The 15041-nt window shown below is 35.2% G+C and overlaps 1 protein-coding gene across 1 annotated transcript in view; it reads right to left on the bottom strand.

Moving 5' to 3' along the window:
- LOC118272387 (supervillin) overlaps window positions 1-15041 on the bottom strand; it is a 204800-nt gene that overhangs the window by 9499 nt on the left and 180260 nt on the right. Inside the window, 3 exon segments of the mRNA XM_050693448.1 lie at window positions 784-959; window positions 1900-2060; window positions 3820-3927. Coding sequence (XP_050549405.1) covers window positions 784-959; window positions 1900-2060; window positions 3820-3927 — 445 coding nt within the window.

Here is a 15041-nt window from a genome sequence, read left to right as displayed (position 1 = left end):
TATTTAAGTGGCAATAACAGTCATATATGACTAACCAAGTACATTTAGAATGATAACAAATGTAATGAAATTACCGGACACAAGTATTTCATTTAAAAGAAATTGATAATAATAATTATACACTGTCGTATTGATAACTGAAGTATATGTAAACATGATACCTTTGTTTATTTAATTAATTATGTACTTCTGTGTCTGTGATTGACCTAACATAGTGTTTACATAATTGTTGATAACATTTATTATGACCTGGGTTGTAACTTGTGACAGCATATAAATAAAAAAGTTTTATGCATTTGTTTATTTATGCTTAACGAAGTATAAGAAAATATTTCCTAGTGGGAGGCGTCTCCGGAGGTGCGAACTAGCGGGTTACCAGGGCTCCGGCCTAGTAGGAGTAGGGATGGAGTGGTTTTTAGTCAGTAAGAGTCTGACACTCCCCCTCAAGCCTCGCCCAATTCATTCATTAGATGATTTTCCCCCAGTAAAAAAAGTGAGAGGTATCTTTATATATCTCTTTTCTAAGATGCTTGATTAATTACTAAAATCACCAGGTTAAGATAAAAAAGCATCAATATAAGTTTTGTCGCTTTATTCAAAGCTTTTTTCTTCTTACTCATACCTAAATAGTACACATTCTCTCAAAAACCATTTTAATCACTTAAGGAAATCGTGTCAAAATCTGTGTAGCAGTTTTTGCGTTCATCGCAAACAGTCAGAGAGACAAACACAGCAGGAGACGTTGTTTAATGAAGTTTAACTACGAAATAAAACAATACTCACTCTCATCTACTCTGCTGATACTCTCACTGACAGAGTGGCTTCGTTTGAAGGATTCTCTGTCAATTCTATTGGTCTTGGGCTTCGGGTCGACAGCAGCCGAGCTCACGACGGCGCACGAAGCTGACCGAAGTGGACCCGAAGCGAATCCGTTCGTAGGAGACGTTTGCTTACGAGATCTGCAAAGATAGAGTTACAATATGTAATACGATAATTGTATACAAACATATTACTATTACATGTTATTGAATTGCATGTCTCGTTGTGTGTATAGTGTAAACATACCTATTTACGTTCACGTATGACTTAAGGCCTGATCGTAATTATTTGTTTGTCAAAACATTTCTCATTTTGTAAGTTGTTGTAGGTATGAAGTGAACAAAGACAAATTACTATCATTACACATCTAGGTACAGGATTTTTAAATGAAACTTGCATTTATAAATTGTTAAGTTGTACCTCTGATGAATCAGACGTGATTCACTACCTCGCAAACAGTTGCTAAACAAAAAGCAAGGCTTTCTTCACAATACTGGTTACCACATTAAACGCCATGGGGGGCAAAAGTTACCGGCGCGGCGCTAGCAGAGGATTTGCCTTCAGCATTTTTTTATTGGCAGTCACAGTCTTAAAAACTTTATCACTCATCACGTCCGAATATCAATTAAATTCATCAAACCCTTCAAAGCCTACTAAAGTTTTTAGTGCTGGTCTGTATTACAATGACTTAGATATTTCATAATGTAAAATAAGACAGAAGGTCAGGCTTTCAGTCTTTCGGAAAGTATCAAGAACACACATTCTAATCATTGAGTTAGGCGTGACAATTTTTTACTTTACTTTTACAGTAACTATCGTGAGACATACTAAAACAACTAAAAATCACGGTTTACTCACGTACATTAATCGAGAAAAGCTCTATTAGTTTCGAGTCACAGAGAGACTCTTCATCATGAGCAGCGTGCGCAGACGCAACGTACCACTAATGTACGTGAGTAAACCGAGATTTTTCTTTAATTTTAAATACTAATATTATAAAGCTTTAGAGTTTGTTTGATTGTGCAGCCTAGTAAACCGAGATTTTTCTTTAATTTTAAATATTTTTAAAAGTAAACTTACTTAAAAGTATTAGGCGGTGGTATTCCCGGCGAGGCGGTGACAGGCGCGGCTGTGGGCGGCGGGGTGAGAGGCGGAGTCGCCGACACTACCTTGTCTCTCTCTAGTCTACCGGCTACGGTGAATAGAGAGGCATCCGTCTGAGGAACACGTTTGCGCCAACCCTGAAAATACATGAAGATGGTGAATATGTTTATTGGACTGCTTCAGAAAGAGAGTTGTGGTATTTTAGTGTATGTTTCTCTTAATTATATTATGGTTACAGATACAGTTTCTTCTCGCTTGGTTGGCCTATGTCCAGATTGTCTAGCAGTGGATGAAAATGGCTGATGATGATCTATGGCCTCTTGTAGGAGGTATCATTATTCATCATTGTAAAGTATGATGAACAATTTTGCACAAAAACATCGAATAATATGCGCCCATCATTCTTCTAAGAAATTCCTAATAAATGTATGTAGACTCTTGCCAAAACAACGTAAGTCGTTGTACGTAAACGGCGCAAACATTTTTGTTAAAAATAAAAACGGAAGCTACACTTTAACAATCAAAACATTTATAGTAACACACCTTGCCATAAATATAAACAAAATATCAATAATATATCCAATTAAACGTGACCGTATAGGGAAACTGTTTATAGACGTAATTAATTAAACTAAACATATTTACATGTATAGTCAATGATTGAATCAGTATGTTTGACGTCGAATTATTGCTAAATAACTAACTGTGTTCAACCGCAATATGTCACCCAACTAGAATTAATTGGACAGTGACCATAGTGGGCTTTATCAACAATGAATCACAGCAGCCAGTTACTCAGAATTCTGAATATTCGCACTTTATGTATTTGTGCACCGCATCGCTGCACATACCGGCCACTTACCCACTCCAAACACCATTAAGCCCTTGATCTTTTAATATCCTTAGCAGGCAAAGGATAAATTATAATTGTTTTACATCAATGGCCATTGGAAAGGCCCAGAGGTCAGGCAATTGTTGTAAACCACATTCCGTATATCAACCGCTGCGTTGGAAGTTGTAAACGCGATTTTACGCAACACAGAATTGTTTAAACAGCAAACATGGACTGAACTTTGGCATTTATGACTGCAATGAAAGTTGATTTATACGTTTTACCTGATGAGCAAATAAATAAGAGTGGTGGTGTAATGATAGACGTGGACATGACGGTTGACGACACTGGCAAAAAACACCAAGTTACTGGTAAAGATCGTGCAATCGCGAACAGTAATGCAATCGTGTATGAGCAAAAACTTGTGGCCATCGCTTTATGACCTAGAAAGAGAATGTCAAGAGGAAGAGAGTAATAAATATGCAGCGGCAAGAACAAGCGTTTACTAAATATTAAATGTACAAACATAAAATAAAATTAACAAGGGATCTGAACATTATCGGCTGGCAGGATAATGGAGCGATAAAGTTCCGTATGAATGGTAGCATCCTTCGACTTTTTAATATTATTTTTTAACATGTAATAAATTTGTATTGCGTCCTCTTGTGCTAGTTAAAACCAGCGACCTATTGCCTTTCTTAGGACATCAAGCAAGGCAGATATTTTATATGATTGTGTGGGTTTTCACACATCATTAATTTGGTAGTTTGTAATTAAATAAACATAACCGAGATTTAACATTATGTTTACAAGTAAATTAACTTTTCGAAATGACATACCGATCAAACTTGTTACACCGGATTTATTGATTTTTTTAGCGTCATACCGTACCTTAGCCATAAATTCATCATCTTTACGAATCTACGTTTTGGAATGATTCATAATTCTATTTGGACTTCTTACAAAAAGAATCCTTAGTTCCTGAATAATGTTTAATTTTAAAGAGATGATTTGTTTTTTCATGTCTTTCTTTAGCTTTCTAGTAATATCGTGTTAACACTTACTTGTGCAGCTGTTTCCAATTTGTTCCTTCTATCTGCTAGAATGTTTGTAGTTCCCAGTTCGTTGTCATCGATGCCTTTCTTCTTGTCGTCGACCGAATTTAGAGATTCCTGTAACAAAAATAAATACTTTCGTTAACATTTAATATCCTTTTTCAAAAGCCTTAAATATAAGACATAGCTAAAACGGTTATTGTATAGTACCTATCATAATAATTATAGGAACTACTCGTCTTTATCAGATGAAATGAATACAGGTATAATGTTCCCATTACAATTTTGATGAAGATATTAGATTGATGAAGAGAAAAAAGTGCGAAAACTTGCAATTATAGTGTCTTCCTTCTATTGTGAATCGAAATCTTCATTGTTACGTGTATGGATAATTATGTGCATTTGATCTACATTCACGGACTGATAATTTATTGTCACGCCATCTTATGTAATATAGTCTAGTATGTCTCTGTAAACAATAACTCTAATTGCGAAACACATTGCCAACAGGCCTGTTTCTGCAGTAAATTCTTTTGCTATGACTGTTCCACTGGCTGCAAGGAAACACGTCTAAACATACGGAAGATGATTATAATTTTGTAGCTATAAAACAATTAATATATCGCACGCAACCAATCATCATTGAAATAATCTAACGGATGCAAACAGTAATAGAATTGATTAAATTTGGCAATCAAGTTGTATGTATCCGGCGATAAAACTAGTATCTTATTACCCAATAACTACAAAAAAAAACCTGCCTGAACATTGTCCACGGCATCGACATCGAACTTCTTGAAAACGGGTTTAAGACCTCCATTGCTAGCGTTCTTCGTTTTATTTTTCAGTTCTCCGATGACCGAACCAAAGTTAAGACCCTGTGGAAACCCTGGCTGCTTGTGCAAACGTTTCAAAACTGGTTTACTTTCTTCTGTTTTATTTTCAACAAGTTCATCTGCAGGTTGTTCAGCGTCTTGTTCGCTATTGTTTCCGTTAATTCTTTTTATCCTATCCGCTATAGCGTCTATCACACTTTGTTGTTGCACAGCCTTCTCACTCAATGGATGATCCTCTCGCTTTGTAAGAGGTCCAATATCTTCAGAAGTGGCATAAAGAACTTTCTTCGGTTCCTCATGTATGAGTATTTCGGTTTTATCCAACGACAAGTTTTGTATAATTGACTGTATCTTTTCATCGCTCAAAATAGTTTTCTCAAGAAATTCCGCAAGCTTTTCTTTTGGCGGACTCTCCCGTCTGACTGGGTTTTCATCGAGTAATTTTTCGTTTCGTTGTTTCAGTAAAATACTCGGTGTTATTAACTTTTCATTTTTGACAGATTTATCCTCTTGTTTGGATTCAACTTTGGGAATTTCAGGAATCTCACTTTTGGTTTCAACATTTTGAAGAGCAAGCTCTTCGGTAGAATCTTTGCTTGCAATATCATCAGATTTTGTTTCACTTACTTTTGGTTGAATAATTTCTACCTTATCGTATTGAACTTGTTCATATTTCGATGACAGTAAATATTTCCATAATAAGTAAATAAGGACACCAAGTCCAACGAGCGTTTCGAGTAACATGGCGATTTATTTTTAAAATCACTGACTAGAATGAGATCGGTATACGTTATTGATAGCGGCACTAAAAATCCTTGAAGGCTTCGCGCTCCATTTGTAATGAGGAGTCAATTGAGCAATAATGTTTCACACACTGTAGTAGCACATTGTTTATATTAGCATCGAGCAATGCATATCGTTCAATAACACTTTGCAATTGTCACTGTTGTGTAGGAAATCACAAGAATAACAAAAAATATATAAACATTGTTAAACTGGGTAAACAATGTGTCTGCTGCGACGGTCAGAATCGGACTGATCACTGAGATCAGTCGTCATTATCATCTGGCAGCGGACACGGCACGTGTGACTCATGCGCAGGTCCTAGAACGTGTGAAAACATTGTATACCAGCAGTACAAGTAGCAGCAACAATGACGCATCACCAATAAAGAAAAATGTCTATAATGTAGGCTCGTGGTGGCCGGTACTACGGACTTGGCAGAATCCTTGACCCAAGACAACGCCACACCCAAATACAGAAACGATTTAACCTTTTAACAACTTTAAGGAGATTGACAGATACCTACTACTAGAAAACTGGCGACAACATACCACCCACAACCTACATAATAAATATAGTAGTCAAGAATATAACAATATCAATAAAACCACCTGTTCAATCAGAACAACTAGTAATAGACTTACTGAGCATAACAATGTTAAATATACGATCAAAGGATTCTAAAGTTAGTTTGATTCATTGGAAGGTAATACACGTATGTCATTTCATAATTTTAGGTACATTTTTCACCGAAAGACATGAGTGTATTGCATTACACATTATAATTTTCCAACGAGTAATATTTACTGCATATAGCAGGAAAAATATCAAGTTTAAAACTAGGCTGCGACAAACGAGATTCCATCTAACAGCCTCAATGTACGCAATAACGCTGTCGTCGCTCGGAGTTTGCGCCAAATAAGTTAACTTGTCCCGACCTAATGTGGAAACGAGCAAAAACTGCGGACGCTAATTCATCGAAATTATTTAAATTAAACCAACTTTGAGGATGGAAGCTACTAAATACAAAAACATGTAACAAACAGGAAGATGAAATGAAATGTATTTTACTCATACGTTAGAATTGTAATGATACGTCAATCCCGTCAACGATGGCTTTAATAAACGTCAATAAAAGGCAATGGTGTGGGCAATATAGGACGAATCCATCACAATTATACTATCAACAAAACGACACACAAATATGCGGCCAAATTGACCGCTCCACTCGCATTGAATACAAATTACGTGAACATTGAGAATTTGAATGTTTAGATGCGTTTAGCGTACACATAGAATAATTAAAGTTTAACTGAAATAGAAACGTGGCTTTAAGGGGCGAAAGTGTCGGTATGAATGAAAATTTACATTACAAAGACTGCCTCCTGATTAAAACTCTAGACGAAAGTAGAAAATAATGTATAGTGTGATACGAAATACTACAAGAACGTAACATTAACCTATACCAGCTTACAAGGTCAGCACCAAAGATAGCAAAGATAAGTCTGATAGCAAACGATACTGAAGAGCACGGTTTTCACGCAATCAATAACAAAATTCACCTCGAAAACAAATTGTGCAAATTGGCATTAATTTTAATTAACAACACACTAACAGCAATAGTAACAATTCTTTGTACACCGAACTCATTGAGATTTATACGCAATGAGATAAACCAATCGAAACTGATAAAATGAAGATGTTTTAATAAAAAATAATAAATATAATCACACAAAACTGCACAATGGTTCAAATCCAAAGGTTTAAATCCCGACACATAACGTCCAAGGCACAGTTACGGATATTTTGGCGCGTCTTATTGAACGCGATTTTCGAAGGCGAAATCCCGTGAAAGACTTTGACGGCAGCGCGCGCGCATTGGCCGACTTGTCCAAAACAACTGACGGTGCCAGTACGTCTCGCCCGCCGGCGGCGCCGGGTCATTGTCGACGCATGTGCAACGCAAATACCGCTTTTTGGTACATGGAAATTAAGATTCACTTTTTGTTTGCTCAACGAACCGGCAAGTTTCCCGGAAATTATTCGCAAGGCTTTTGAGAATGATATATACGTATGTGATTCAACCTCGAGTTTAACGATGCAGTTACTTTGGTTCTCGAAACGTTTTACTGTAATAAGTTAAATACCCAATTATCAATTTTGAACCCTAAGTTAAAATGGTACTAACTAACGGATGGCTACCCAACTAGTACTGCACTATCAAACGATATCTTCTTACATATGTGATTGTATACAAAGTAATACGATACAGTAGTCAAATATCGTGAGAAACAACAATTTTGGCTTGGAAAGTCAAGTATTATTATTTAAACAAAGCTTTGTATTCACACAACACTGTTTTATAACTTAAACGCGTATTCGTTACATCAGTAATTTTATTAGCATAATATGTTGATGGTTTGAATATTTCTTCATACATTATCTATTAATTGTTTGTCTCTAATGGAGTTCCTCAGGGTTCCATCCTGGGCCGTGATTATTTGTGGTAAAGTTTGCAAATCAAGTTCGCACATGGAACGTAATTTTGCTTAAATTTGAATTAATTATCCCTTCACACATTCACAATTTACGATTTTCTGCTCTAAAAAGCAATCTTTGGTCGGACCGCCGTCATTGGGTTCATCATAACTTTGCAGTGGCCAAAATTTATAATTAGAATTAGCTTCTAACGCCAAAACTTATGTGGAGCACTTTCATAACAGTTTCGTTGGCACTGTTTGACTAATGAGTGTAACACAAAACTATAAAGCGAACACTGACAGATGTTCTTTGGATGTTTCGTTAATTAAATTAATATTCAGATGAGTAACTAGTTTATAAATAATTGAAATCCTAGCTGATTGTAGTCGAGGTTGCGGTTTAAATTTTAAGAACAATATTCATTTTATTTTTTACCAAATTAGTATCTCATAGTCTGTCTGGGGTTTAAAGATGAACTCTTTTCTATAAGCCAAACAATTAGCTTAAACAATGTGATTAAGACTTGAAACCATAACATCATACTCAGTTTCTGTTTTTGCTGGAATTCATAAAGTGTCGTATATGTATTTTTATTTGAAAACATAAAAGGTAATATGGGTGGTACAGATGACTCAGATTGTACATATTAGGTTTGTCTTAGTGACGCCATTAATTTGAAATGTGATGCAGTTTATTAAAATGCAGAGGCCGGCTGTGTTGATGGACATAAGCGTTGATGGATCTCAACTCGTTGTATGCCAACGAAATACTTCAAGATAAAATCTAAACAGGATAAATTTAACGAGGCACTAGAAAAACAGAGTTCAAGAAATTGTTAAGAATCTGATCTATTTGTAAATATTTTTAGGAAATTCCAAATCAATGCTAATGATCGTTCAAGTCTTTGGGAATGCGACATTACAAAGAAACATGTCGCTTTTTGAAAACTTTCCAGAGAGGCAATCCGCGTTTATAAATAATAAATAAATACTAGAATGCTAATCCCTTCAAAGTATGGAACATAAATCGCATAGTTTAGATGCCAGAGAACAAGTAACCAATGAATATTTATGCATAGTTAATAACTGACTAAATGCAGCAATTTACAATCGGTGTGCGGGCTGGGTTGCAGAGTGCGGTGCACGCTGCGCACGCGCCGGTCCCGCGTTACGTCACGACCGCGCAGGCTAACCGACAAGTATAAAGTTACTTTTTGCGGTCTAGCACTGATCATTGCAATCATAGAAGCTTTATATACCGGAAATATTAATATAAACATATACTATAGAAAGTATAATAATGTGGTCCGATCGAATCCTAGCGTGGGGCAATGTAAAAAAAAAACAATCACGATGGCCAGTCTATTTAACACTTTAAAAGCCACGGGGGTCACCGGTGACCGACGTTAGCGGAGGATTTGCCTTCAACAGTTTTCTATTGGCAATCAAAGACTTAACTAGGCTACTCTGCTCCGCAGGAGATATTGTAGTGCACAAGTGTACATAAACACAGATGTTTGGAAATACCAAAGAGGGGTAAATCGAGTGACTAACGGCTGTACGTGCCAACTCAGGCACAAAACGCTACTGAATTTCCAAATTCTTGGCTAATATTACCAAGTCCAATAGTATCAACGATTCAGTTGTACAAGTACATATTAGGTACGGAGATTAATGTTTTGATTACATCAGAATTTTGGGCATGTTTACGTTCATCTCGATGCAAACAGTAAACCTGATTGTTTTGTTATTAAATGAAACAATAGTACGGAAAATGGATAATCAATTACGTAACGATGTAGGACATAGTAAACAATAATCTATACATATAATAAAATCGTAGAAAAGTGCTGTCTGTACATTGAAAATAAAAATAAAAAAAATAGCAGGGGTTATTGTTATGTCGATGTCGAACCCAAAATGTAATTAACTTTTTTTTTGTCTGTTTGTCTGTTTGTCTGTTTGTCTGTTTGTCTATTTGTCTGTTTGTCTGTTTGTCTGTTTGTCTGTTTGTCTGTTCGTCTGTGCGCGCTAATCTCAGAAACGGCTGATCCGAGTTGGATGCGGTTTTCACGAATATATTGTGGGATGCTTAAATTTACATTTAGTGTTTGTTTCATGTCAATCGGTTCATAAATAAAAAAGTTATGTCAAATTAAAGAATCACGTCGAACATTCTATGCTTATACCATTAATCTCCGCAACTATTTGACGGATTTGGTTGAAATTTGGTACAGATATAGTTTAGAACCTTAGAAAGGACATAGATATATTTTTATTTCAAAAATCAAAAAATAAAAATAAAAAATAAATTATTTATAAATAATTCTATGTCGATCGTTACACGACTTCGGTTCATGTTATTGTTTTAATTCATCGAAAAAAGTAAATAAATAGTAAAAAGGTATGAAAAAAATAATATCAATATAATAAAACATTTAGTACAAAGAAAATGCTCTAACGGAGTATAGATAATTCTATGTCGATCGTTACACGACTTCGGTTCATGTTATTGTTTTAATTCATCGAAAAAAAGTAAATAAATAGTAAAAAGGTATGAAAAAAATAATATCAATATAATTAAACTTTTAGTACAAAGAAAATGCCCGAACGGAGTATAAATAAATAATCCAAGTTGTCTTTATCCTCGATTGATGGCGTTGGGATCGAAATAGATCGCGCTATGGTTTCGTTACATTCATTTGGTTGGGTATCGGCCGAGCGCTTCGGTACTATCGTAGAAAAAGTGTATTATCAGTCGTATGATTATTTGTCTGTAGTGGTCCTGCTGTTTCGTATATTTCTAAATTTATCGTTTCGTTGTATTTGTCAATTAATAAGTTTATTTGTTGGGTTTTCCTGGTTTTCTGGTTAAATGTATTTAACGTAGGTTTAGTTTGATATCGATTATTAGTAGTTACTGTAGTTAGTTTTTTTAATAAAATTGTAAGTCTAATTTATTAATTAATTAGATAGATTAGATTTAAGTCGTTTCTTTTAAATTATTTAGTTTAAGCTTGGTTATTATAGCATAGAGGATAGGTTGTAATATAATTTCTTTTTTAAATGTTATAAATTCGTAATTCGTAGCTTTCTTTAGTTTTAAGTTAGTTTTCATCTTAAGTTCGGAAAGATTATAATATTTCTTTAGTTTAAGACCGTTTTTAAACAATTTTTTCAATGCCCTAAGTGAGTATACATCTATTAAATTCAAACGCAGAGCTCATTATGTTGATTTTTGAAGAGTTCCCTGGAATATCTTCTACGTCTCATTTTTGAAGAGATTCCGCGAGATTGGGAACTATGTGGTTAAAACCAAAAATTTGCCGGAAGTCACTATTCCACGCGAACGAAGTCGCGGGCAAAAGCTATAATTAATATGTTCATAGTGACTTGTACGACATAGGAAACTAAGACACTATAAGCCAATAACTATGGGGAAATATTGTTTTGGAAAAGGCAACAATTTCCACAGTTTCCTTCAAAACATTAAGCCTTAACATTTAAAAAAACGTATTAACTGGATTTAATTCCATTAAAGTAAGGTTAAACCTCGGAAGTCGGAACTAAAAATACTGTAAATCTTTTTAAACACACGTTGCCATTCTGAAACATTCTTATTTCGCATCAGGTTAGAGTTTATATTTGTGTGCATGGGTAAAACTGTATGTAGCAATGTGTTTGTATACATAGACACCTGGGACGTACTGCTGGCGACCTCATTCTAATGCCTCCCTATAAGGCAGGGTTATGTCGAGTTACAATGTGCCTTGTATGGAAGTGAGGACGCGATACCCTTACAATTATGTAGGCAAATGCGGCCTAGAATGCAACGCTCCGATTATGTATACATTAAATTTTATGTCAATGTGACACTAAATTATTTTAGCACGGAAGTATACAACTTAAAAGGTTTCTTTTCGATTATATTTTAAGTGCCCGTCTTTCTAAATAAATGTAAGATCACTCAAAGCCATAATGAACTCGTTCTATTTTGCAATATAATTAAAACCATCAAGCGAAATGTTTTCCTAATTGAGTGAATTAAAATTGAACGCAATATGTATTTACAAAACATGGAGAGCACTCGGCGCTGGTATTTTCCCGCGCTTAGTAACAAGATTACTAACGCTCCCGCTGGCGGCGCTACTGGCGCGTATTTAATTTCCGCCGTCAAGCATAGATGGCGCTGACACATGATTTAATAAAAACACGTTGCGAGATGGTACAAATCTAATTTGTCGCTTCAGAAAATACAGGACAAAATCTCTACAGCACAACAGGATTCGCGAAATTATTTTCGAATTAAGAAAGTCGATTCTGGTGGGAAATGAGCGGTATCTTTTCAATTTCTGTTTTGGCATGGAAAGAAATCTACAAAACAAAAAGCCATGGTTTTTATACATAATAGAATACACGACTACCTTAAAACTCTGTTTTTGCTGAGGTAGATACTGATATTTAAAGCATATACACAACATCAAGCATAGAGATTAAACATAGAAAAAATAATATCCTTCAAAGGAGCATTTACAAACGCTACCTAATTTCCACAACACAATGGCGAAAATGACAGTTAACTTGAAGACAAAAGCCCATGAAAGGTCGTGGCGATATTTGGAGTTGACTGACTATAAATAGAAACGTCGTTTAGTCAAAAATAGCTTGTGAACTTTGGTGGGTGACCTTAGATGGCGAACTACTGTGGAGGATGACATGATAATAACCCCTGACGGCCGTGAATGAAGAGTTTGTAAAGGTCAGGGAAAACAAAGGTTCTGTATGATATCTGTTAGACGATAGCACTGAGACAATAAGGGATGAATTTGTAGACAGTGTAAGACGAATGCTCAGTTACGCTAGATATTTATAAGGATCACTTTATTTAGCTCTAATTGAAATTATCCACTTTAATGTATTTAGTTGAGAAAGTTATTGTCATTGATGTACACTTCGGATATATACGGCAAAATCTGCTTAAACGTTTAAGTCAGATATATTTTAACATTCAAGTTTGGGATTTGATATATTAATTGGGTGAAATTCTGATCAATTATTGTAATTATGATTTATGTTTACAACAGACCAGACTTGAAGTGTGAGGTCAATTTGACACGCTCAATTTTAGTGAGTGTTGTAACAAAACAGAGCTATAATTACAAAGCAATTATTTCTATACCTTTGAAAATGTCCAGGGTATAAATGTCAAGTTCTTATTGCAATTTCCACCGTTTATATCCGTGAACGGGTCAGTGTGGATATTACAAAGCACCTTGAGTTCATGGGCTCAATGTGGGAAGTTTATTTTATTACCACTATTAGCTACAAATGGTGAGCACTGAGGCGGAAAACGAGGGTGAAAGGATGACAGTGCAGTTTTACGAGAAAAATTGCCATGAGATGCTGTAGGATTCTCGCCGTAAAGCTTGGGAAAATTGATGGCAAAATGCTTGATACAAAGCATACACTATAAAAATCATGCTAGATTGCAAAAGATGAAAATAGGTAAAGCAACTTTGAGAAACACACTTAACAATATGGATAGGGAAACCAGTGTTAACTATTATATTCCGCTCTTGGTCCGTAATTAATATCCTTTGACATAACACATCAAAGCATCACAAAGGGATATAGAATTAGACCCAACATGTCACCATGAAAAGCCATTATTGAAATTCATCGAAAAGGCACATTCCGTCGAATGTGTAGTCGACATTATTTATGCTTTGTCGGGAAATCGAAAATGTGTGAGTAGGAAATTCTATTTGTTCGGGAATAGGGCGATATTGAAAAGCTTGGCAACGGTATATTGATTTGAATCGAAACATGACTCGTTAAAATTTATATTTGACGAGAGAATTATTTTCTAATATTCCGTTTGAGATGGAAAACTCATTGCTCACGATTTTAAATTTTAGGAAAATTACTGAAATCATCTCTTTGGAATCTGAAAGTGTTTTCCTAAAATCAAGGTACTTGACCTTTATCTTAGAGTTATTAAGAAAGAGTCAACGCGTTGGAAAATTTATGGTATCAGATTTTTATGAAATTCCATCGTTTATAAAGAATTTTATTTACACGGAAAATTTAGAGGTTAATTTGGATATTTTCTAAAAGGAATTCAATATTTTTTCTTCTGTTGACTAATACTCCTTTTTATTATCCTATAAAATTTTCCTCTAGTATTTTCTACTTAAAATCAAACTGCAGTAGACATTTCTACTTAAAACGCCATCACACAAATCAAGCTGTCATTACCATGGACACCATAAAGCACCCCTCTCGACGCCTATCGTAGTAAATTAAAAGCGAAACTGGACAATTTCCTCCTTCAAAAGCTAATCTTTTTACAACTCGATGGTGTATTTTGGCACTTTACGAGACGCCATTGTGATTAATTCTTGTCAAAGTCAATGTAATAATGTCTATAGGCATTTTTGAAATGTCAAACTAGAATTGTCTATCGATCAGTTTGTTGGTAAAGCTCTTTTTGAGGAGTGAAATCATCGTATGACTTTTCCCGCCTAGGGTGAGGTGAGAGGGAGAGTCAGACTCTTACTGACTAAAAACCACCCCGTTGCTACACCTGCTCTTGGAGCCGGAGCTCTGGAAACCCGATGGAGTCTGCAGCTCCTGGTTTGTTAGTATAGCTAGTTCTACAAATCTTATTGCCAGAATACATAACAATGGACATCTTTTCGTTTTTTGTATGGATGAAGTATGTAAAGTATCAGTTGAGAATGGTCTTACAAACTCATTGATGGAAATGGACATGAGAAGTTTCATTCGTCAAATCTTACTTCATTCAATAATACTTTCTCAGATTTAATATTTAGGTATCTAATTTCTTTCTTACGGGACTTAAATAATATAACATTATCTACTATATCTCCGTTCTAAAATGTAGATTCGAATGCAGAAGAACGAGCAAGATACCCCTTCGTTATTTATTTGCTGAAGGTGATAAATCAGTAAATTTTCAATTAAAACGTCAATGTTGTGTGACAGATAGGAAGTAAAACAAGGGGAGATTTGGGTTAATGTTTTACTACAAGGTACGTACCGTGACCTGTCAACATACCTTTTGTTACTGCAATAAAATTCTTAACGTTAACGAAATTGGGTCGAGATT

This window comes from Spodoptera frugiperda, chromosome 4, assembly GCF_023101765.2.
Source record: "Spodoptera frugiperda isolate SF20-4 chromosome 4, AGI-APGP_CSIRO_Sfru_2.0, whole genome shotgun sequence".
Classification (NCBI taxonomy): domain Eukaryota; kingdom Metazoa; phylum Arthropoda; class Insecta; order Lepidoptera; family Noctuidae; genus Spodoptera; species Spodoptera frugiperda.
This window is presented reverse-complemented; position numbering and strand designations above follow the sequence as displayed.